This window comes from Dysidea avara, chromosome 2 (genome assembly GCF_963678975.1).
Source record: "Dysidea avara chromosome 2, odDysAvar1.4, whole genome shotgun sequence".
Lineage (NCBI taxonomy): Eukaryota > Metazoa > Porifera > Demospongiae > Dictyoceratida > Dysideidae > Dysidea > Dysidea avara.
Window position 1 is genome coordinate 28,471,736 of NC_089273.1, and position 23,612 is coordinate 28,495,347.

General features: G+C 37.2%; 1 protein-coding gene across 2 annotated transcripts in view; it reads right to left on the reverse strand.

The window, feature by feature from the left end:
* Window positions 1-10,610, reverse strand: part of LOC136247030 (uncharacterized) — a 69,953-nt gene extending 59,343 nt beyond the window's left edge. Inside the window, exon 1 of one of the 2 annotated variants that reach the window (XM_066038622.1) lies at window positions 10,445-10,610. In XM_066038622.1, coding sequence (XP_065894694.1) covers window positions 10,445-10,523 — 79 coding nt within the window. In that variant the 5' untranslated portion in view covers window positions 10,524-10,610. Of the gene's footprint in view, window positions 1-7,852; window positions 7,970-10,444 lie in introns of those variants that run through there. The other variant, XM_066038623.1, reaches the window with a different exon arrangement.
* Between the last annotated feature and the right edge of the window lie 13,002 nt (window positions 10,611-23,612).

Below are 23,612 nucleotides of genomic sequence, written 5' to 3' on the forward strand. Positions count from 1 at the left end.
AGGTTGGATTGACTGAAGACAACAATTTTTAACTGTTACCAGTGTCAATGACTGTCACAATCATGAAGCGTCAAAAGTAAGATTAATACAAACAGAACATGTTCTTGTTTATAAGGCAGTTTATACACAGGAGATTTATGAACATCTTCCTCGTCAACGTAAGCTGGATGACCAAACTGTGATGGATATGGAAGAGGAATTGAAATTGAAACCAAACAAAAATTTACTGAAGGTGTACATACAAGAGAAGACTGGCAAGCATGTAACACTAAGAGATATCTCTAACATCGGTGCTAAGTTAAGGAAGAAGAATGACCATATTCACCATAGTGATTTAATTAGAAACGTTCAGCGGCTTAAAGATATTGATGGTTAATAAGTGATGTATGCTATATACATACATATGAATATACCATTCTTTTTCTTTAGGCTCAGTTGTCGAAGTGATAAGTCAGAATTATGAGTTTGTTGGGTTATTTATTCAGGATTCACGGATGCATAATATGTATGAAAAATTTTCTGAACTACTCATGATAGATGCTACTTACTAGCTAACTGAGCTCTGCACACCCCTGTTTGTACTTTTAGCTGTAGATGGTAGTGTTAACTCAGAAATTGTTTCCATTTACGACATTTATACTATAGCAGGAATCCAACTGGAACTATTGGATAACATTTGAGATCTCGGCATACAAATTGAATCAAAATTAGAATTTCATATTCACACAGATATGGTAGTTAAAAAGGCCTACCGGATTCTAAGTCTCATCTGTAAATCATTTGAGTGTAAAGACTCTGATGTCATGGCAAAACTATATAAAACAGTTGTTCGCCCAATTGTTGAATATGACATCATATGGGGACCTTCTTACACACTTGACAATCAAAAACTTGAAACTACTATGATAGAATCTCTAAAGTAGGTCAGTCTAAGAGAACGCCGTAAGATTGCTAGATTATCCTTCTTCCATGATATTGTACACAAAGCTAGTGTAGTAAATATACCACCACATTTTCTGAGGACAACTAGCTATAGACACACTTGCCACCACCATCCACTTCACTTTATCCACCCAAGCGTAAACACTGCAGCATATCAAAATAGCTACTTTCCAAGAACTACCAACCTCATTATAATTAATTGAAATCACTGAAAAGAAATTATTTCTAGATAACATTTGTAACTAACTAATCATTTGTAAATAGCTAATTGTACATGTAATTCCCCCCACCCCCCGTAATTTCCCCCCTTTGCATAATCAGTAAACACTGCCTGCCCAGTAATAATAATAATAATAAAATAAAATGCTCATTAGCGTGTTGCCCCTAGTGGGCTTTGCTAATTAACAATAATAATAATAATCTTTGATACGGAAAACACTGAGACATTCAAATCTCTGCTACGTAACTATTATTTTGCAATCAATAACTAACATTATTTATTATTTTATATCTGTGCATATTCTTCTGTTTCTGAAGTTTTCACAGCAATAATTAAAAAAATTAATAAATAAGTAAACGTACGCATTCTATGCCTACGAAATTTTTTTAATGTTAATACAAAGGAATCGTGCTAAAAGATAGAGTAGCTCTGGTATAAAGTAAGTTACTGGTTAAAAGTATATAACATATTTGCTGCATGGCGCGTTATTCCTCCTAGGGAAGGTTTTTGCAATAGAACGCTCTATACTTTTGCCCTCACTTTTCTCGTAAACTATCGTGAAACTTGAAGCCGTAGCAACTTTTTCCGGTTGCCAGACCACGCCTTGGCACGCACAAGGTCTATTATTATTATTATTATTATTATTATTACTGTGTAAACCTCATGCAGAGTATACAACACAGATAACAAGGCCAGCTCTGGAGGGGGGGCCAAGTAGGCCATGACCCACCCAACATTTTCACAACTACAGTCAATTTGACTAGTAGCTAGCTAGCTATATGAATATCATAACAGTCAGTACGAGAAGCCATACAATTACGCCTACAAGCCTGCTGCTTCCTTTTAAGTAAAACTTCACTCGAAAACTTCTTGTAAACTATAGCAGTATAAAACACTAGTCTGTACTGCATGAAATAGGTTAGAGGACTTAGATATTGTGTTACAACAGTCTATACCAGTCTCTCAAACACGGAATATTACGGAAAAGTTTTGGCAGGAGCATGCATCAAATTTTAAGATTTGTGGGTGCCTTATTGTCTATGTGATGCAATCGAGGCCACACCACTGATACAGTAACAGTACTGTGGTCATTATTCATCTAGCAACTGGCCAATAAGCTTAGATTGAATGCTTTCACGTGCCTGTTAATGAACGAATTCAGTGTAGTTATTGATACGTCTAAGGATAACTAAAATTAGGATAAATATGCTTCTGGATGGCATTTCCCAGGTGATAATTTTAAAAATTTTCCTGGGGGAACATGCCCCTAGACCCCCCTAGCAGGACGCTATCTATCACCCACCATGGATGCCCCACCCAACCCATTTTGGCCAGAGCCGGCCCTGGATAATCATACAAATGAGTGCTATAGCAAATAGTGTGCTAGTTTATCTTTAAATTCATCTAAATTGTTAATCATCACCAGTGACTCGGGGAGATTATTCCACATCTTGGTAGTTGAGGGTAGGTAGGAGTGTGCAAATCAAATAAAAAACAAAAATGACCAGGAAATTCTCCAACATGATTTACACAATTTAGAGCAGTGGGCCAAGAAGTGGATGATGATCTTCAATGTCGATAAGTGCCAAGTATTACAGACATCACTAAGAAATATATTTGCTTTCTCCTATGCATTGTATAATCACTTTCTTGAAAATGTAAATGAAGCTAAATATTTGGGAATTGTCATCGATTCCAAGCTAAATTTTAACAAGCATATTGACTCGGTGTGTAAAAAAGCAAACAGTGCTCTAGCTTTCTTAAAGAGGAACTTGTCTTCATGTAAATGTGAAATGAAATCTGATGCTTATCTAATGTATGTTCGACCAATTTTAGAATATGCTGCTTGTTCCTGGGCCCCCATACTAAATGTAACATCGATAAACTGGAATCGGTACAGCGACGAGCAGCAAGATTTGTAAATGGATATACGAGTAGTGTTACTGAGATGATAAATACACTAAGATGGAACAGCCTGCACAGCCGTAGAGATACTCTCAGATTACAAATGATGTATAAGATTACCCACCATATAATAGACTTAAAACTACCTAACTATATCAACTACAATCCAGGAATTACTAGAGGCCATGATTACAAACTTACTGTACCCTTTACACGGATTGATCCATACAAGTTTAGCTTTTTCCCAGCCACTATTGCATTATGGAACAAATTACCAACTGAAATAGTTAACGCTACTTCAACTGACTCTTTTACTTACTTACTTAATATTAATTAATTTTGTACATATATTGCACTTACATACTCGCTTGCTATGTTTTGCAATTATCATAATACAATAATACAAAGGTTTCAGTTCTGATGGAAGGGATGGTATAGCGGCAGGAGTGACCTCATGTGACTGAATCCAATGGTGTCAAGCTTATGGTGGTTTCGACAAGAGTCTTCTCAATTTTGCAAAACAATAATAGTTTTAGGTAAACTCGCCTGTTTGCTAGTGTGGGCCAGGATAAATGGTTTAACATGCTTGTAACACTGCTGTATCGGGAGTAGTCATTTATCACAAATCGTGCCATATCTCGCTGTATTCTCTCTATTTGATATATCAGAGTTTGTTGAAATGGACACCAAACTGGTGCAGCATATTCAAGAATAAAAGATTTATAACAGTTAGACTTAATTGTTGTGGAGCACTGGTATATATTCCGTTTAGGAATATATCGTTACAGGACAACGCACAGTAACATCGAAATACGCAGGCTTCCCATGCACAAAGTCAGGATGAAAAACATCACCCGGGCGCGAGGGGTCAGCAACAGAGCAAAAAAAAATTCCAAGGTCTCAAGATTTCATTGGGATCTCAAGATTTCGCTGGGATTTCAGGATTTCACGAGATCTCAATATTATCTTATAGATTTATAAATCTCATACAGATTCCAACTTGGATTCCGATAGGATATTGTTAAGATTTTATAGAATTTCTCAGAGAATTTCAATCAGATTTCAATACCCTCCGCTGCGACTGTGATTTCCGTAATTTAAAAAAAAAAACGTTACTTCGGATCTCGGATTTCAAGCAAGATTTCAGTGATAGGCGTCCAAGATTTCAGCTTGTTGCGGACCCCTCGCCCGACGATCCAATCGGGAGCCAGCACACCTTGCTCTTTAAGGCAACCAGTGTTGTCCTGAAGTAAAGCATGATATATCACATCACATAAAACATCGTGACTACGTATACGCATGGGTCCATGTCCACAGCCCAGTAGATGATTACCAAATTGATCAACAACACTACCACATGGGCAGCGAACTGGAGAAGTGGCAGAAAAGAGAGGGACACCAAGGCAGTATCGAAGAGAACCTACAAACTCCTGTGAGGACATGGATAGGCCTAAAGAATCACAAGGAATGGCCCGAAGCCATGAACTGGTACAGGGGTCAGCAGAAATTGAACGAATTCTGGCTTGGTCCCGAATGGTAGCTAAGTGAATTAAGCAAAAGAGTCTGACGAGCAATATCAAGTTCGTGTTGGAAAACACGCTGCCCACAAGCTGGATGGATAAGATCAGGAAGAAATTGCAGAAACTTTAAATAACCAGTTTAAATCTGTCTTTACAGAAGAGAACTTGGAAAGCATCCCTGAAATGCCAGCGTCCTTATATTCACCTATAAACAACATTGATATAATTATCACCAAATGATACTATCTGAGTTGGATCCCTATAAATCCCTGGCCCTGATGCTATCTCTGGACATTTAGTAAAACCAACTGCTGTTGAAATTATTCCGATGCTGACCTATCTTTTCAACAATCTTTGTCCACTGGTGTGGTCCCTAGACAATGGAAACTAGCACATGTCACTCCCATTTTCAAGTCTGGCAAAAGATCTGTCCCACAAAACTACCGACCAGTATCTCTGACATCAATCATTTGCAAGGCAATGGAACATATACTCACAACAACAAAAAAATTTTTGGGCGAGGAACCTGGTTGTCAAGATCAGGACTGGCGTATTTTCGCTTTCCATTAGGCAGTTTTAGGCATTACTTCTGACTCCAAGGACTGTTTTGACAAACCACGGATCAGAGATTTGGATTGGACTTCACGGCAACGTCTGTACCAGATTCTACCTCCCGTCTGGTGTGCATTAATTAGAGTAGAGACGGAATGTCTACCCCAAAAAACCTAGGAAGACTACTAAAGGAAAACATCCGGTTCACAACACCCCTCCTTCAAAGGTTGCTGAAAAGAAAACGAAAAGTCAGTCTTCCCAAGAACAACAAAATATGCCTAGTTTGTGAATGCGCCATATTGGATTTTGACGAGAATACTGAGGGTCACGATCAGCGTTGAAATCGGGTCACTACTGCTGACCCGGATGACCCACTGACCCGGATTAGTTAAAGCTGAGGCGTGCGATAAGAGCTATGTTTCGGCTAGTCTCGAGCGAGCGAACGAGACTATAAATAACTCGCGCCCTACTCTCCTTGGCTGCGCGACTCACTACCGTGAGTCTTGATATAAAGAAACTAACTACGTAAAAGTGCATGGGTTCTGAAAGCGTAAGTGACCAGCTGGATCAAAGCCGATCAGAGACTAACTTATGACAAAATAAATTAAACAATCGTGCCTCCGGTTTGATGCATGGTGGATCTAGCAATAGAATACTTTCATCTTTATTTTTCCCTTGGTTAGATGTGTTGCCTTTGCCAACTACCAAGAATGCACGTGGATGTTCATTGTAGCAATGGGATACTAGAGTCTAGCTACATTCTACAATGAATATCACACAATGGTAGCTAGGGGATCAATTTGTAAAAGTTGACTTTTTTTTCGGATTGCGGACCCAACCTTTGCAGAAAAAAACACCACCACTAACTGTACAATAAGATTAGCCGAATAACCTTTCGGGTACGTATTTAGACTACACCCGGCACCGAGAAATAGCATGACGGTGTCGGAATTTTTCGGTCAAGTAGTCTAGCTAGCTATGGCGTGACACTTCTCCCGAGGACTTCTCCAGTCACCACCTTTGGGCTGTTCAACAAAGCCACTAACTGAACACCTAAGTCACAATCTAACTTGGTTTGAACATATAAAGCAAATTACCAACAAGGCTAACAGAAACAAAGGATTTCTGCAGCGAAATTTGCATCACTGCCCACTTGAAATTAAAAGTAATTGTTACAAAGCGATGGTAAAGCCTATATTAGATTATGCAGCCATTATTTGGTCACCATACACACAAATGGATATCAATATGATAGAAAGAAGTCAGAGGCAAGCAGCAAGATTTGTGATGAATAACTTCTCCCATTATGCCAGTGTCACACAAATGCTAACAAACCTTAACTGGCCGACCCTTGCTGAATGTAGAGAAGAACAGAAAGCTATTATGATGTTTAAGATCACTAATCACCTCATTGACATCTCGGCAAATTCTTACCTAACACCTGTACCAATGTTACATGATACAAGAGGCCATAGCAAGAGATTTATACAACCAATGACAAGAATTGATTCTTATCTATATTCCTTCTTTCCCTCCACTATCAAACTTTGGAATTCTCTACCCCACACGTGATTGACTCTAAGGACATTGATCAATTTAAGCAAAGACTAGCTGGTCTAGCAACAATTATTAATGTTGATTAAGCTATTTGTTTAATGTTTGTTTGTGATCTGTGCACCATACTCTTTTCAGAGGTCTGCACAGTAATAATATAATAAAATAATAATAATAATAAGTCGACCGAACAACCTCTTCTGGCGCCTGCTCACACCCGGTGTCAGTGATAAGTGCTTTTTCCGGGTAGCCGAATAGCCTTTCGGTGCGTATTTACACCCTGCACCAAGAAATAGCATGACGGTGTCGGAAGTTTTCGGCCAAGTAGCTATGGCTTGACACTTCTCTCGAAGACTTCTCCAGTCACCACCTTTGGGCTGTTCAACAAAGCCACTAACTGAACACCTAAGTCGACCGAATAACCTTTTCTGGCGCCTGTTCACACCCGGTGTCAGTGATATGTGTTTTTCCCGGGTAGCTATCCTGTATCAGCGTTGAAATCGGGTCGGGTCATCCGGGTCACATTTTCTCCGGGTCTGACCCGGTTAACAAATTATCCGGGTCTGACCCGGATTGGGTCACGTGAGAAACGAAATTGTTCGTTTGACGACGTGGAAACTTATAAACGCTATCGCGTAGCTCTTTCGTGAGCCACGCCCACTTATCGCGCTACAAACATACGCTCAGCCACGCCCATTTATTAGTAAGTGCAGTATGTAGCACGAAACTGAGGGTATCTATGGTGAGTGGTAGCTATTGTTAGTAGGTGATGACTTTTCTTTTTTTTTTGTCTTCAACTTACAGCTAGGCTGAAGTTGCAATTCTAAAAGTCTGGATCCGCCCCTGTTTACTCAACACGAATCGAACGTTCAAAAAGGTAGTCTCGCTCGCTCGAGACTAGCCGAAACATAGCTCTTATCGTACGCCTCGGCTTTAATTAATCTGGGTCAATCCGGGTCACATCCGGGTCTGACCCGGATTGCTATCCGGGTCAGCAGTAGTGACCCGGTTTCAACGTTGTCCTGTATCACTAGGAGCCGTGTTTTCCCCCACACACATAGCTGTAAAAAGGCAAATCGACTCCTTGGATTCTTAAAAAGAAATCTCCACAATGCACCATCAGAAATTAAAGAACACATCTACAAACAATTGCTCTTACCATCATTAGAATACTGCTCAACCATCTGGGACCCCTATCATCACACTAGTATTAGTAAACTAGAAATGATTCAACACCGCGCTGCTCGTTTCGTTTTGAACAAACCCTGGCACAGATCTAATCAAAACCATGATAGCATCACAGACATGTTAACCAGTCTTGAATGGCCTACACTTCAAAACAGAAGAACAATTGCTAGACTCACCTTCCTATTCAAGATTTTCCGGAACTTACTAGCAATACCTGATCATTGCTTACCGTCACCAACTCCAGTGTCCTCCACCCGTGCTCAACATCCTCTCAAGCTAACTCAATTGCAAACAAGAGTTGATGTGTACAAATACTCCTTCCTCCCTCGAACAATTATTCAATGGAACTCCCTTCAAATTCCTAACGTCGACACAATAGATCTTGAAACATTTAAGAACGCTGTAAGTAATATAATATAATATGAGATTGTAATGCTCATTAGCGTGTTGCCCCTAGTGGGCTTTGCTAATTAACAATAATAATAATAATAATAGCTATCACTAACTGGCTAACGATCTACAAGTCATAGTGATATATAGTGTATGTATCCCCGGGTATTATGTTCCCATACAGGTAAAGCGTCCCCTCCCCCACGCATCATAGTGAAACATCCCTAGGAATGCGTGTTTCCCTGAGAAGTGCATGTATGCTATTTCTGCTGTTGCATGCTACTATAGCCATTGCTGCTCCTTTTTTTTGCTACTGCTGCTGCTCCTTTTCCTGCTACTTGCAGCTTCACAGCTACTGCATGCAGGATCTGAGTACCTTTTTGTGCTCTTATGAGCTACTGCTTGTTGCTGTTTACTGCATATACTACTTGCTGCATACAACCAGCTACTACTATAGTACTATAGGTACTAGCTATTTGCTGGTACTGCCAGCTACTACATGCTACTACTTGCTACTACTAGCTGCTATAGCACCAGCTATCCCCTGTGGTTTTGTTATTAGTTCTGCTTCTCTGCAGCTAAACCCTCTAGTGCTAACTAACTATTGAGCAAAAGAACATGTTGAACTGAGAACATGCAGCTAAAGCTATTATCTGCTGCTTTACAGTCATGCAAGAAAATTTTTTTATTTCATTAGCTAGTAAGCGAATACAAATATATATGAGAATGGAAGTGGAGAACAAACACAAAGCAACACATACAATAGCATTTGGTGCAGTGCATATAATGCTATACTGTAGAGTGTCTAAGGGATACCAAATAGCATGAGTGAATATGCCAACTAGCAAATAGCAAATAGCATACATGAATATGTCCATGCCTTACATCTGTCACATTTCACCTGTGAAGAGAAAATAAGAACAACTTGTAAACAATGTAACTATACTGCTAAATCCAACACTCACATTATGCTGACATATAGCCAGCCACTATAGTATGGATGGCTTAAACCTTCATCTCCCGCTCTGAACTACTCTGCACATGCATGCTTATCTCCTCCAGATATCTTGCAATGGATTCATAATAATTTTATGTTCACTGTAAAGTGACTATGGCAGTACATAACCTACTGGAAAATCTCTAAAGCGATCTCTCAGATATTAACCTCAAATACGAAAGTAGTCCAAAGCTCTCAAGTGAAAGTCAGTCTCTCAGGTAGTCACATAGCTAATGATTTTTTTTAAAGTAAGAATCTCTAAAGTAGAATCTTTCAAGTAGTCAAAAGCCTCTCAAGTGAAAAGCTCAAGTATAGTCTAAAATTTCTCAAATACCTAAATTAATTAAGTGCCTCAAGCAGAATCTCTTGTGTACTGTATAGAATCACTCAAGTACTCAAAAATCACTAAGCTCTCAAGCAGTTTTAGATAATTTGAGTATAACCAAAGTCTCTTAAAAATCTCACAATCAGTCTAAAGCAAACCATCTTGAGCTGTCTAAAGTCTCTGAATGAGGCTCAATTTAAGCACCCTAGTTTAGCATTCTAGCACTTAAGCACACTAGTTTACTCTAGTTAAGCACATTTAAGCACCCTAAGCACTCTAGGATCCCTAGAGGTAGGAAACATGCGATGCTTGGGGAAACACAAGCACTGTGACACCAGCACTAGGGAATTTAGTATATGTTTACAATTTTTTTTGGTAAAATCTGAAGCACTGGCCAATATTTCAGTGTGGCCCTGGAACTGCCTGTTCATTTTCAAAACAAGCCCAAAGAGTCACTCACAAATAACTATTAACTTGTTGCTACACATGGAAACAGCAGCAGTGGTAGCATCCAAATGCACATGATGCTTTCCAAGCATCAGCAATGGTATCCAGAGGTACATGCTATAATCAAATCCTTTAGAGGTTATGGTCTATTATATAAGCCCTCAATAAATGGTCAAGTTTCATTGCTGTTCGAGGAAATCGTGTCCGAAATCTCTTGGTGGCTAAAAATTCTTTGGATACTACACCTTTGTTAAAAAGGACATGCATGCAGTAGCTATTGTGAACAACAATTCGCTAATGATTTATCATGAATTGAATTCCAATGGTCAACTCATGAATATTATTCTCTTTTGCAGAAATATTCAGTGTAGCTACTGAAACAATAGTAATAATTAGTTACTCACCGTGTGCAAGACCACTTGCATGTAAATAACTGAAGAAAATACAATACAGAACAGTAGCTGCAAGAGCACCACTTTCCATGATCGAGAAAAGTGCTGTGTTTTGCTACAGTAGCTCCTTATAGCTATCTAGTTCAAGGAATCCTTTTCTTTGTTAATGAGAACCACTAAGGAGTGACACACTGAATTCACTGTAGAACTCTCTTGGTTTATATAAGCACCAATAGAAACCAACCAAGAAGTAAGGAAGCATTTTAAATCTGCCGACTTAACAAGTGCAATACACCAGTCCTGTGCATGTCAATATGAAATGGATAAATTGCTGATTATGGTTAATGATATGTAGGCATCCTTTGATGCCCAGAATCTTAGTATATAGCTAATAAATAATCTTGAAAGGTAGTTATTACCCTCAGTGGTGATAAAAGTTAAGTGATTTTTGGTTGAATTCAATTACTAATCCCCATCAAAAAAATTACAAAATAAAAAGTGAAAAGTAATTCTTTATATGATGGGTGCCACCACATGCTGTTAATAATTATAGTGATTGGTCATACAAATTACTACAAAATTGTCTGTAATGTTTGAGCACAATAAAAAACAGACTTGATTCAACTTTTAAATTATTCCTTTTGACATGTCCTTTGATTTGATACCTATATTGACTACAGTTGTTTGCAATTTGTAAATGAGATATTAATTTAAATAATTAAGTAATGCACAAAGGTCACAAAAGGTCAAAGTTTGAGGTGGCTCAACTTTTAAAAGTGATTACCAGGTCAAATACCAACATTTATGTTTGTAAGTAAAGATTCACAATTCACTAAATTTTGTGCACAAATCTGCTCAGCCAATAGCCATAAAAATCAATGGAATGAGCCAGGTGCAACTGTACTAGTGAACATTTGGTACCCACTTATGTAAGTCATGGGAATATGCCATATTGCTATGGTTACAACTATAGGCAGAGATTGTATAGACATTAATGCCAAAATTGATTGTGGGGTTAGAATAATACTTAGAATTCACAACTTGGATTTTGCCATGAAAACCACTCAGATGGAAAGCGTTTCATTATCCTCAATATCTAAACAAATTGGGCTAAAATGAGAACCAGTGCTATAGCTTTTCTGAATATTTTCAAACATGGATCACACCAACATTACCATTAACATAAAAATAATTGCATGAAATAACAAGTCTACAAGCAAGTTTACCCATTTTAGAAAACATGTAATTATCCCATAAACTATTCAACGATTAAAACATTAAACTCATTCTTCATTCAGTGGCAGATCTAGAAATTTTCAGTGGCAGATCTAGAAATTTTCAGAGGAGGTTTCAGATTCCACTCAACTTCAGCCTAGGTGTAAGTCGAAGACCAAAAAAGTGTAACAACCTGCTGTTGAACGCTGTACTCGTGATTTCAAAGGCAAAAGTATATGAAGTTTCACCAGCACTATGTATAACTTGTGGTGATTTTATCTGTCACACAACAAGTTGTAAATAAATTAGGACCACGTGTTATTCTTAGAAGGGATTTCAGCCGAAACCAATGCAACCCCCTGTAGCCGCCACTGCCATAGGATAGGATTTGTCCATTCATCATAGCCATAAGTAGCCAGAAAAAAACAACCATCTGATGACCTACATGTATAATCAAATATTTCATGAATGTATATAATGTGACCGGATTTATGAAAAGGTAACTTCTACAAACATCCAATTTACCAACTTTGATGATTCTTAACTTCAGGTTGGAAAACACTGATGACTTGCAATTTGGTCAGTTGTGAGCAACAACATAGCTTAATAGGTGGAAAAAAATTTAGGTGTGCCTTTAAACTGCAAAAGAACTATATCTCTTTTTCTTCACACATCAATACATAAAATGCTATAATTTATTGCATCATCTTTCTCTGGGTGCAATCTTGGTTGTCACATCATCAGACAAAATGGCTGACAAGAACACTAATAATATGGATGTAAAAGGAAACAAATATTTCAATGTATTGTAGCGGGTGAGTTCCTTGTTGTTTGTTAAACGTTTACAGACTGTTACAAAGCCTTCCCAAGTAAGAAAATTTCTCTTTCTAAGAAATTGGATAAATGATTCGTGAAAGCTAGCTAGCTAGCTATGCAATTTGCTGTGCAACAGCAATAAGTTGACTAAGGTGCATGTTGCAACTATTGCTACTGACAAGTTATGACCTCTCAAGTCTTGCTAATTGGAAAGGAAATAATACTATTTTTGTCAGACACAAGTCACATTTATCAAAAGGTTCATATCCCAGTAGCTACAGCCAGTTGTACTCTCTTTGTGATTCTTAAATGCTAAATATTTAGCACTTTAAGCAGTAGTGACCATTATGGATTATATACATATCTAAAACAGCAAAGAAGCAGTTTTGAAATGATAAAATTTCTAGATTATTCCACAAGGGCACTACACTTGTGTAATCAAGTTTCATTGCATGATTTGTATGTGCTTATAATAAGATTACTTGATTACTGCTCCTTAGAAATGGTATGTAGGCGAACCTCTTTGATACTCAGACTATGTGACTTCTTAATAGAGGATATGCACTAACTTTATGACCGAAAACATTCTAATTAAAATGTGATGTTTTCTTACGTTATGACGGTGACAAATGTATTATAGGTATGCATACAAAGTGTGAATCGTAAAAAGTAGACCAGTTACGAGAGTTTCTCTAGAGCAATAGATTCCTTTACATGTACAACAGAGTAACTGGAAGGAGGAGCCCCATACATAGTTCATGTGGCAAGCTATAGTCCAAGCCACATTTGTCACCCACACTTTTGTTTGGGATTCACAATAGTCATTCACTGTTAAAAATTCTTGGGCATGCTGCTAGTGTTTGTCTAATTGGACTAATACTAATACTAATACTAAAAGTAATTTTAGTACAGCATTTTTTATTTTGGTTTGTCGACCAATACTAAACTAATTGTCTAGTCAGATTCTGATTCTGGACTAAATAAAACTAAATTGAGTAGCAAACTTTAGTACAATGACTAAAACTAGACTATATTGATAAATAATTTTAGTACAATGAGTAAAAATAGATCATATTGATGAATAATTGTAGTACAATGACTAAAACTGGACTATGGCATTTTGATTTGATTGTTGTGTAATTCATGAGGTTGTGCAAACTTAATTTTTTCATTATGAAGACAAACCTTTGATTCCCATGGTTTGTAATTAGCTGATTGATAAGACAGCTAGTAACCTTAATGTGTTACTAATAGTCAGTTAAAATTCCAAATGTTTAACAGTTTAAGAGTAACTGTTAGTGTTTTCTAAGATGCTGTATCTTACATGAGTTAATACAGTAAGTGTTTGGTATCAATAATTATTAGGAGACCGTATGACTGCCTACACTGGATTACAAGTACACTGCATACAGTTGAACCTTTGCTACCTCAGGTTGTGATAGAACTAACATTGAATAAAATTACACTATTCTATTGAGCTGATTAAGGTGTTGATGGTCTACTTTACTTATGCTCTACATCATTATTTCACAATATTATAAACACTTGTTATTACTTAGACAGTCCATTGCTTGAGATCAAGATACAGCCTACTAAAAGCCACTATAAGCTAGTGACATAGTGTAACATATAAACCTTAAAGTTTCTCCATCCATTAAGTGATGTCAGTACTTACTACTGACCAAATTTCAAGTAAATATCTTTTTCCAATCTTACGTTATTAATTGTTAAAGTTGGTAAATTTGATGTGTGTGGAAGACCACTTTTCAAAAGTCTAGGCCATTTGTAACACCAATTCGTATAAATTTAGTTACTTCCACAGAATAATTAAAGATCGGAACCATGCACTTACCCCACCATTTAATTTGGTTAAAAATTGGATGTATGTGGAAGCAAGGTTTTGTCAAATTTGGTCACAATTACTGGCTGTCCAGTACATTTGAATAAAATAATATAATATTGTGGCAGACAAAGTGTACATAGAAAATCTAACAAAACTATACAAATAATTATACTGATGTAATTTTGAAGCACTATACAAAATAGATTGTCCTTTTCTTTTGGATATTGTAACACATAATGAATGTCTAGTTAAATTATGAGAAAGTTCCTTAGAAGTAGAGCCCAGTGATTTTAAATAGCAACTACTTTTGTTTTCCAACAAATTCTAATCCAAATCTTCAAATCAACAAGCTAGTTGTTTACGCTTAGGCACAGTACCAATATCTAAAAATTTTAAGTTATTGGTAACTCAGTAAATTGATCACATTTACATATCGACTATCATTCCATGTAAACATGATACCTGCATATAAGTATTCAACTAAAACTTCACTGTAACATTGCTTAGTTACAACAAAAACTAGAAACATTACTACAAGTTACATATTTCAAAATATCAAATAATTATGTAGTTGCTCATATAAGTTCATATTCCAGTCTAGCAAACTGGATTAGAAGGTTGACAAGCAGCTACTACATATGCAGAGTGAAGCACTGATAGGAGATCAAAGGAAGATAAACAGTAATTACAGAGTGAGGTCAGAAAATGGAATAACATAATTATTCTATTCTCACTTTAGTACATATTGTTTCAGGACAAAGGCGTAAATTTGGACTTGGTTTTACATATTCAATTATGCCAAGGCGCCATGAAGGTTTGAGAGGCTGGTTTCTGGGAGATAGTACAAATACACAGTACTACCATACTATATGCTGTATAGTGTTACAGTGTTTTTGAACTGTTAAGTTAATTTACCTTGTAGAATCTCACAAAACACCTAAACCGGCTATACCTGTATGTATCAAATTCATATAATATGTTAAAGCATAGCCGCGAGTACTATATGGAAAAACAGTACGAGGCGTGCAGCCGAGATGCTAATATAGCACGAGACGAAGCCAAGTGCTTTATTAGCATTGAGGCCAAGTGCTGAGTTCATATGGCAATGCTTTAAATGATTTATGGAGCTTTGTACTCGTGTACCTTCACCATACACTAGGACTCGCAATTAACATGTGTTGTACGAATTATTAGTAGCTTGAATGCACACAAACTAGTTTAACAAAGCAACTCCTATGTATTTCACCATAATTTTGCATGGTAGATGTTCATTGCATATTTTGGAAGGCTTTTCCCATAACCCATGATCAATTTTATTGTGAGTCACATGGTGAAATATTGCCGTGATATCTCCAGGACTTGTCCGTTTAAATTAACAAATGTATCAGCAACATTACCTCCTTCCACCCATCATCATAGCATTTAGGTATGTCTATAAAAACAATCCAGTAGCAGCACTTGTGTTGGCTGGGGTGATTCATCACTCAGTGTGGCGAAGGTTATCAGCCTTCACCACCAGTGTTGGGACAGTTACTTTTTAAAAAGTAAATAGTTACATATTACTTGCAACTGAACTATTTATACATATTACCCATAAAATAAAGTAACTATATTATGTACCATTCTGCATGGGCAGTTCAAAGGCCCCACCAGTGCCATAATTTGCATATTGCACTGCTGCAGACTGCAGTGAGTGGATTAATATATAATGCACTGGTTGCAGTTTTGTAGACTACAACGAGTGCATTATAAGTTATAATGCACTGACCACAGTGCAATATACAGATATTGCACTGGCTGCAGATTTGTGCAGCATAGCACAAGTGCCGGTGGCCAGGATCACTACGACACCTCACCTAATAGATGGAAATACACTTTACAGATCACTCAAATTCTTTTATAGCCTGACATGTAAAGGTTGATTATGGGCCATAACATACAAATACGCATAACGTTTACCAAGTAGCCAATGGCGATCAAAAAAGCCAATGCGGTGGCCGCAACTCTAGTCTAATATATGTACCATTTTCACACCTCAGATCAAAGGAAAGCCAGTGCATATATATCACATAACGCACTGACTCAAAATGTTAACGAGATATATGCACTGCTACCAGTCCATATATCTTGTTAAGGCAGTGCATATATATGTGATAGTTATAGCATGGGCAAGAGTGTTTTGCCTGATATATATATGCACAAGCCTGAGGGCTGCAGGCCCAAGGGCGAGAGTGTATATACAGGCAAAGCACGAGTGCCCATGGTATAACTAATATGTTCTACTTTAGCATGTAGACTCACCTAATTGGCAAAATCTGTGATTGCTATACCCTTCTCTTATATAGGGAACCAAGTAAGCTGTAATTGTGGGATTGAATTTTGCCAAACAAACTGAGATTGTGGGATTCAATTTTAATACATCAAACAGTAGTTTGATTTTATTATTGCTAATATAGCAATTTTAAGAGACTAGTGTTAATTATGTTACTTTAATTGCTACATTTACAAAAGTAAAAAACAAACTGCTGTTAATGTATTAAAATTGAATCCCACAATCACAGGTTGTTTGGCAGAATTCAATCCCACAATCACAGCTTGCTTGATTCCCTATATAAGAGAAGAGGATAGCAGTAAAACATCAAAGAAATCTGATGATTTCTTGATATAGTGTGCACACCTATTAGGTATGCAATGTCTCAAGTTAACGAGATATACACACTGCTGGCAGTGCATATATCTCGTTAAGGCAGTGTGTAACGAGATAAACTCATTGCCTTAACGAGATATACGCACTGGTAGCAGTGCATATATCTCGTTAACATTTTGAGTCAGTGCGATATGTGATATATATGCACTGACTTTCTTTGATCTGAGGTGTGAAAGTGGTACATATCTTGTTACACACTGCCTTAACGAGATATATGCACTGCCACCAGTGCGTATATCTCATTAACTTGAGACATTGCACACAGGTGTGCACACTATCTCCAGAAATCATCAGATTTCTTTGATGTTTTACTGTTATCCTCTTCTCTTATATGTGACTGAATTTGACAAAACAAGGCTTCGACGCACAAAGCTTTGTTAGGAGATATGGTGATTTTAAGGAATCATTGTGTAATAACTTCCCAGTGCCTACAGCTGTGCAAACAAAATTTTCACCAATTGTTCATGTGTTCACTAGATATCACTGAGTGGGTGTATACATTTCTGATACCCAAAATTTGCCCTATTTTGAGCAGCTTTTTTCGAGCGGGTAATAATATCACAGGTGGTAGTAATAGGCTGGGAGGGTGGGGGTGGACGGTGGTCTTAATATACGGGTATAAAATGGAGTAAGAAGACGATTGGAATCCAGAGGCCAAGTTTGGGCTCTCCATGGTCCTCCATGGCCCTCAAATTACTCCAAATTGACTGAGAACACTATTGGCGAGCTCTCTGTGAAGTCCCAGCTCACTACACACCATTATCACAAAGCCATGGCCATTTAATGGTGCCAATCTCACACTCGTGGCTTTGACAGGGTTGGAAGAAAGCTGCTACAGAAACCAGACTTGCCAGTGCTGAAGGAAGTACAGTGTGAAATATGATAGTGTATTAGACCAGCAATCCATTTCTGGTAAAATCATAAGTTTGATTTTGTGTGTGTGGAAGCCTTGTTATATGAAATCCGGTCACATATAGGGAATCAAGCAAATTGTGATTGTGGGATTGAATTCTGCCAAACAACCTGGGATTCAATTTTAATACATTAACAGTAGTTTGTTTTGTACTTTTGTAAATGTAGCAATTAAAGTAACATAATTAACACTAATCTCTTAAAATTGCTATATTAGCAATAATAAAATCAAATTACTGTTTGATGTATTAATATTGAATCCCACAATCACAGCTTGTTTGACAAAATTCAGTCCCACAATCACAACTTACTTGGTTCCCTATATAAGAGAAGGGTATAACAACTAAAGATTTTGCCAATTAGGTGGGTCTACATGCTAAAGTAGAACATAATAGTTATACCAAGGGCACTCACTCTCCCTCAGGCCTGCGGCTCTCAGGTTTGTGCGTATATATCAGGCAAAGCACTCTTTCCCATGGTATAACTATTACATAAACATACTTATACACCTTACTAGTATGGTGCCATCTTAGCCCAGATTAAACTGTAATCCACTTCAACAATGACTCAATAAAACTGTTATATTACTCACCTTTACATTCGATTGTGGTGATGAGTTTTTGTCATGCCATCAGTTTCGAGTTTAGCCAGTGTGAATAGTAAGAATTAGACTAGTATCATTTAATAGTTAGGTTTTGTTTACTTAAACCATCTATTTAGCTGCTTTTTTTTCGCTCGAGAGAATCACTTTGGCGATTAGTCTGGCGCTTAGTCTATATGGCGATTGAGTGATCACGCTGGCATGCTGAGCACTACATGATGAGAGTCGAACAGTGAATGCAGGTTAGTGATATAACCCATAGTGTACTAGCTTTCAATATCTCGGATGGCTGCAAACTTTAGAGGGAACGTTATTGCAACGTTCGGCTTGGTTACCCACAATCGATGTTGGAAACCTGGCCTTTATAAGTGTTACAGCTGTTTTTGAAACCCTCCCCACCTATTAGGTGAGTGGTACATAACAGCTATACAACGTGCACTCGTGCTCTGCCTGTATAAACGCACTTGCCTTCGGGCCTGATGGCCCTCAGGCTCATGTGTTTATATCAGGCAGAGCACTCGTGCCCATTGTATAACTATATAACATTATTTTGTGTCAACAGCTTTAAGCTGCCATGTGTGAAACTACCACCTTATCCTGTGACATGATTTCGTTGTTGGATAATGTGCAAATCTTGGTTATATGTAAGAAGCTGGTGAGTGAATAAGCTTCATTCAGTAGGCTTCATTACTTCGTTGTGGCTAGGCATTACTCAGTGGATCACTAACGAGATAAATCATTACTTGTATTAATAATATTATGTAATATTAGATTTGTTACAGTCACTATATTACTAAGGTAACGTGTTACATTTGTAAGTAAAGTAACTTGAGTTATATTACCTGTTTATATACTGTATTTCATTATATTACTTAGTTACCACAAAAGTAATATTACATAACACATTACATAAATAACGCGTTACCCCCAACACTGTAATCACCGGCTTTAGTGATTAGTCGTACTGGCGAGAGCACTGGGGGTTATTAGCCTGCACTAGAGCACGTGGGCAACTGTGCTTTATTGCCCACAAAGAGTGAATTATTGCACAGCAAAGAGTGTTTTATTCAATTGATAAAGCACTCTTTTTGGTGCAATAAAGCACTCTTTGTGGATAATAAAGCACTGTTTGTGGCCTAAAGTGTGCTTTAGGAATTTTAAAATACACTTTCCCCTTCGATCTCACCCATGCAAAGTTCTATAACTTATATTAAATTCATAGTTATGGTTAAACTGCTCATAACAAGATCATGTCATGAGGATTGCTTCTTGTAAATTCCTTTGATTCCCGTAACTGGCTGATTGAAATCTATAAAGACAGCTATTAAACTCAATGTGTTACATAATAGTTATACGTGCACAATGTGGAGTCTATGAAATTTATAAACCGGAAGGCCCGGGCTGTAGCACACGAGCGAAGCGAGGGCGCTACTAAGGGCCTGAGGCCACTCCACATTGTGTCCGTATAACTGCTTTAGACTCTATTTCACATTACACTCAGATTACATACCTCATTCATGGCTGTTTCTGCTGTAGGCTCGGTGAAAGCGGCTAGTTTTCTTGAGATAATACTAGCGCCAAGGCAACTATGCGTCCTCATGTGACAAAATAATAGCGCTCGTTAAATCACTGCACGTGAACAATGCGTAGCGATTGGATAAACCTAGATTTTGAGCATATGCTATATTGTGCCTGAAGGCGTGGAGTATATTAGAAAACAAGGTGGAGTATATGAGATTTATTACCCACCCAAAACAGCCTAAATAGAGTTTAATAAGTAGTTAGCACATTAAAATTCAAATGTTGAAAACATTAATAACACTTTAAGGTTACGGAATAGTTTTAAATGCGTGGGCAGAACAAATTACAAAATCTACTTTAAACCAAGCAGAGATAAATAATTTCAACAACTGTGTTGTGTTAGCAATACAACTAATTGTGCTTGTTTGTTATTACTGTAGAACAACGACTGTCCTTGGGTGTGTGGTCTACAATAGAGCAATGTTTTATAAAAACGCGCCGCCAAAAACCAGACTAACAGATTACGGAATCCTTATAATTTCAATACAAGTGGCTAAACAACTAAAATATCTAGGTCCTGTGGAAGCGAATTTTTAAGTTACTGGTAGTATAGACGTTTTATTGAACTTTTAGTAGTTTTTTTTGAGTGAAACAAGCTCTTTGAAGGCTTGTATCTGAGTCACTGGGGAGAAACACGTCAAAAACGCTTCCACAGGACTTAATAAATTTAATATACAGTATCACTATGCCCCAGAAAAGCCAATAGAGCCTACAGCTTTTGCTGTATTTGGCGGCGGAAAAGCATGGTAGTGACAGCTGGAGCTGAGCGATGTACGGGCTGGCTTACTTGTGTTACTACAACAAATTGTAATGTTCCACCTGCCTCAAGCTACATAAAAATATTAAATATGAAGAGCTTCACCTTCATTTAAAACTTTTCACACTGCTAGACTGGTTTTATGGGCTTCTCAAAAAGTATCGATAGGCATTCAAAATTTTGAATGATTGCCCGTGACTATACCATAACCTTAAGGTAACTGCTAGTCTTCTAAGATACTGTATCATACAAGAGCTAATACAATAAGTGTATAGTACTAATACACTGTTAAAATGAAGAGTAACCACAACTCTCAAGGAGTTCCCAGTGTAGGGAGGATTTAACATCCCTGGAGAGTAACCATTACTCTAAAGGAATAACTGGGGAGTAACACATACCCTGAAGGTGGTGTCACTTACTCTTTTGAGTAATGGTTATTCTCTTCAGAGTGTTGGTTACTCTCCATGGGGTGTTAAATCCTCCCTACACTGGGAACTCTTCAGAGTGGTGGTTACTCTTTATTTTTAACAGTGTACCTAAGGGGGTGAATTTACAAGCTCACTGCATCAAGTTAAGAGTAGTGGTTATACCTCAGCTTGTGACAGAACTGTTGCTGAATAAAGTGAAGCCACTTTGTTGAAATGACTGAGTCTACTTTACTCAGGGATAATAAAAATAGAGGTAAGAATCAATTATTGAGTATGGCACTATGGTTGTAAAAAAATCATTGGTTATGGCCCAGTGTGCAGCTTGCTGTTTTGATTAGGTAGTTTCCACATTCAACATAGATTTGATTTTTGTAGGATTTAAGTTTTTGAAGAAGTCTTACATGTGGGATTTTATCAAAGGCTTTACTGAAATTGAGAAATAGTACATTTACATACTTTCCTCTACTGCTGAGTATTGTTGCAAATTCATGAATGGTGAGAATAAGTTGTGTATCACAGGATTTCTTTATCTAGAAACCGTGTTGCTTTTCTCGAATAAGTTGGTATTTCTGTGTTGGAAAGAAAAGGCTTTATAGTCGTTGTTGAAACATTGGGTTCTACTTCTAAGGAACTTTATTCTCTAAATACTTTCAACATCAAAAAAGTTATTATGCAGTTGCTGATATAAGTTCGTATCCCAGTCTAGTAAACTGGATTAGAAGGTTTACAAGAAGCTACTACATATATAATTATGCAGAGTAATTAGTGATAGGAGATCAAAGGAAGACAAACAGTAATTACAGACTGAGGTCAGAAAATGTAATAACATAATCATTCTATTCTCACTTTAGTACATGTTGTTTCAGGACAAAGGCGTAAATTTGGACTTGGTTTTACATAATCAATAATGCCAAGACGCCATGAAGGTTTGAGAGGCTGGTTTCTGGGAGATAGTACAAATACACAGTACTACCATACTATATGCTGTATAGTGTTACAGTGTTTTTGAACTGTTAAGTTAATTTACCATGTAGAATCTCACAAAAACACTACACTTGTACACTATCAAATACCTCACTGTATATTTGGTATCATGTAGTTTTGGACTTTCTTACCACAAAGCATCATCCTAAAACAAACCTCAAATTTCCTTCATAACAGTTTGGCAATATTGGTTAGGCATAGACAAGCCCAAAAATGCCTTCAGAGTGATCCCAAACCCTTTTAACAATTTTCTGGGGAATTTAAATAAAAATCAATGGAGTTTTGTTGTGATAAACTAACTAACTGATGGCTTCAGCCAAGCACAACCTTGTAATGGATTAGAAGGTGGTCCATGAGGACTAAGGTGATTAGAAATTTCATGTATTAGCAAACTGTATTAGAATGTTTACAGCAGCTATTAAATATGCAGAGTAAAGTGTTGATAGGAGCTCAAAGGAAGCCAAACAGTAATAAAAGACAATTGTGACTGGGCCTGTGTAAACAGGGCACGTGGGTAAAAACTACAGCCTGTCATGCTTCAGGTCATATTTCAGTATTTGGACAGTATATTTGCATTCTGTAACTTGTATCATAAAGCCAATTAAATGTGCATTAAGAGCTAAAAATTGCATTGCCAAAGCATAATGGTACAATTATGAGTGATGAAAGTTTGAAAAAGTAGGCTAAAATCATGTTCGCACATACCCTGTTTTTGCAGGCCCAGTCACAATTACAGAAGTCAGGAAAGGTAATAACACAACTATTCTATTCTCACTTAAATACATATTGTTTAAGAATAAAGGTGTATTTGGACTTGGTTTATTTAATCATTACTACAAAGACGCCATGAAAGTTTTGAGGGGATGGTTTCTAGTCAATATTTGAGATAGTACAAATACTGTACTGCCATACTATATGATACATAGTTATATAGAATTACACTGTTTCTGGATTGTTAATTTATCTTATAGTCACAAAGACACTACACTTGTACATATCAAATTCCTTACATTAAATACATTGTTATGGTAAAATTGCTCATAACAAGATCAAAGTATTACGATGGCTACTTCTTATAATACCCATGGTGTGTAACTGGCTGATTGATAATCTATAAAGACAGCTATTAACCTTAATGTGTTACTAAGCAGCTAACATGTTAAAATTCAAATATTTTAAACTTTGACACTTCAGAGTAACTGTTAGTGTTTCTAAGATACTGTATCATACAATTGCTAATACAGTAAGTGTATAATTGACAAGCACACTGCATCAAGTTATTATAATAAGAATAGTGGCTATGCCTCAGCTTGTGACAGAACTGTTGCTGAATAAA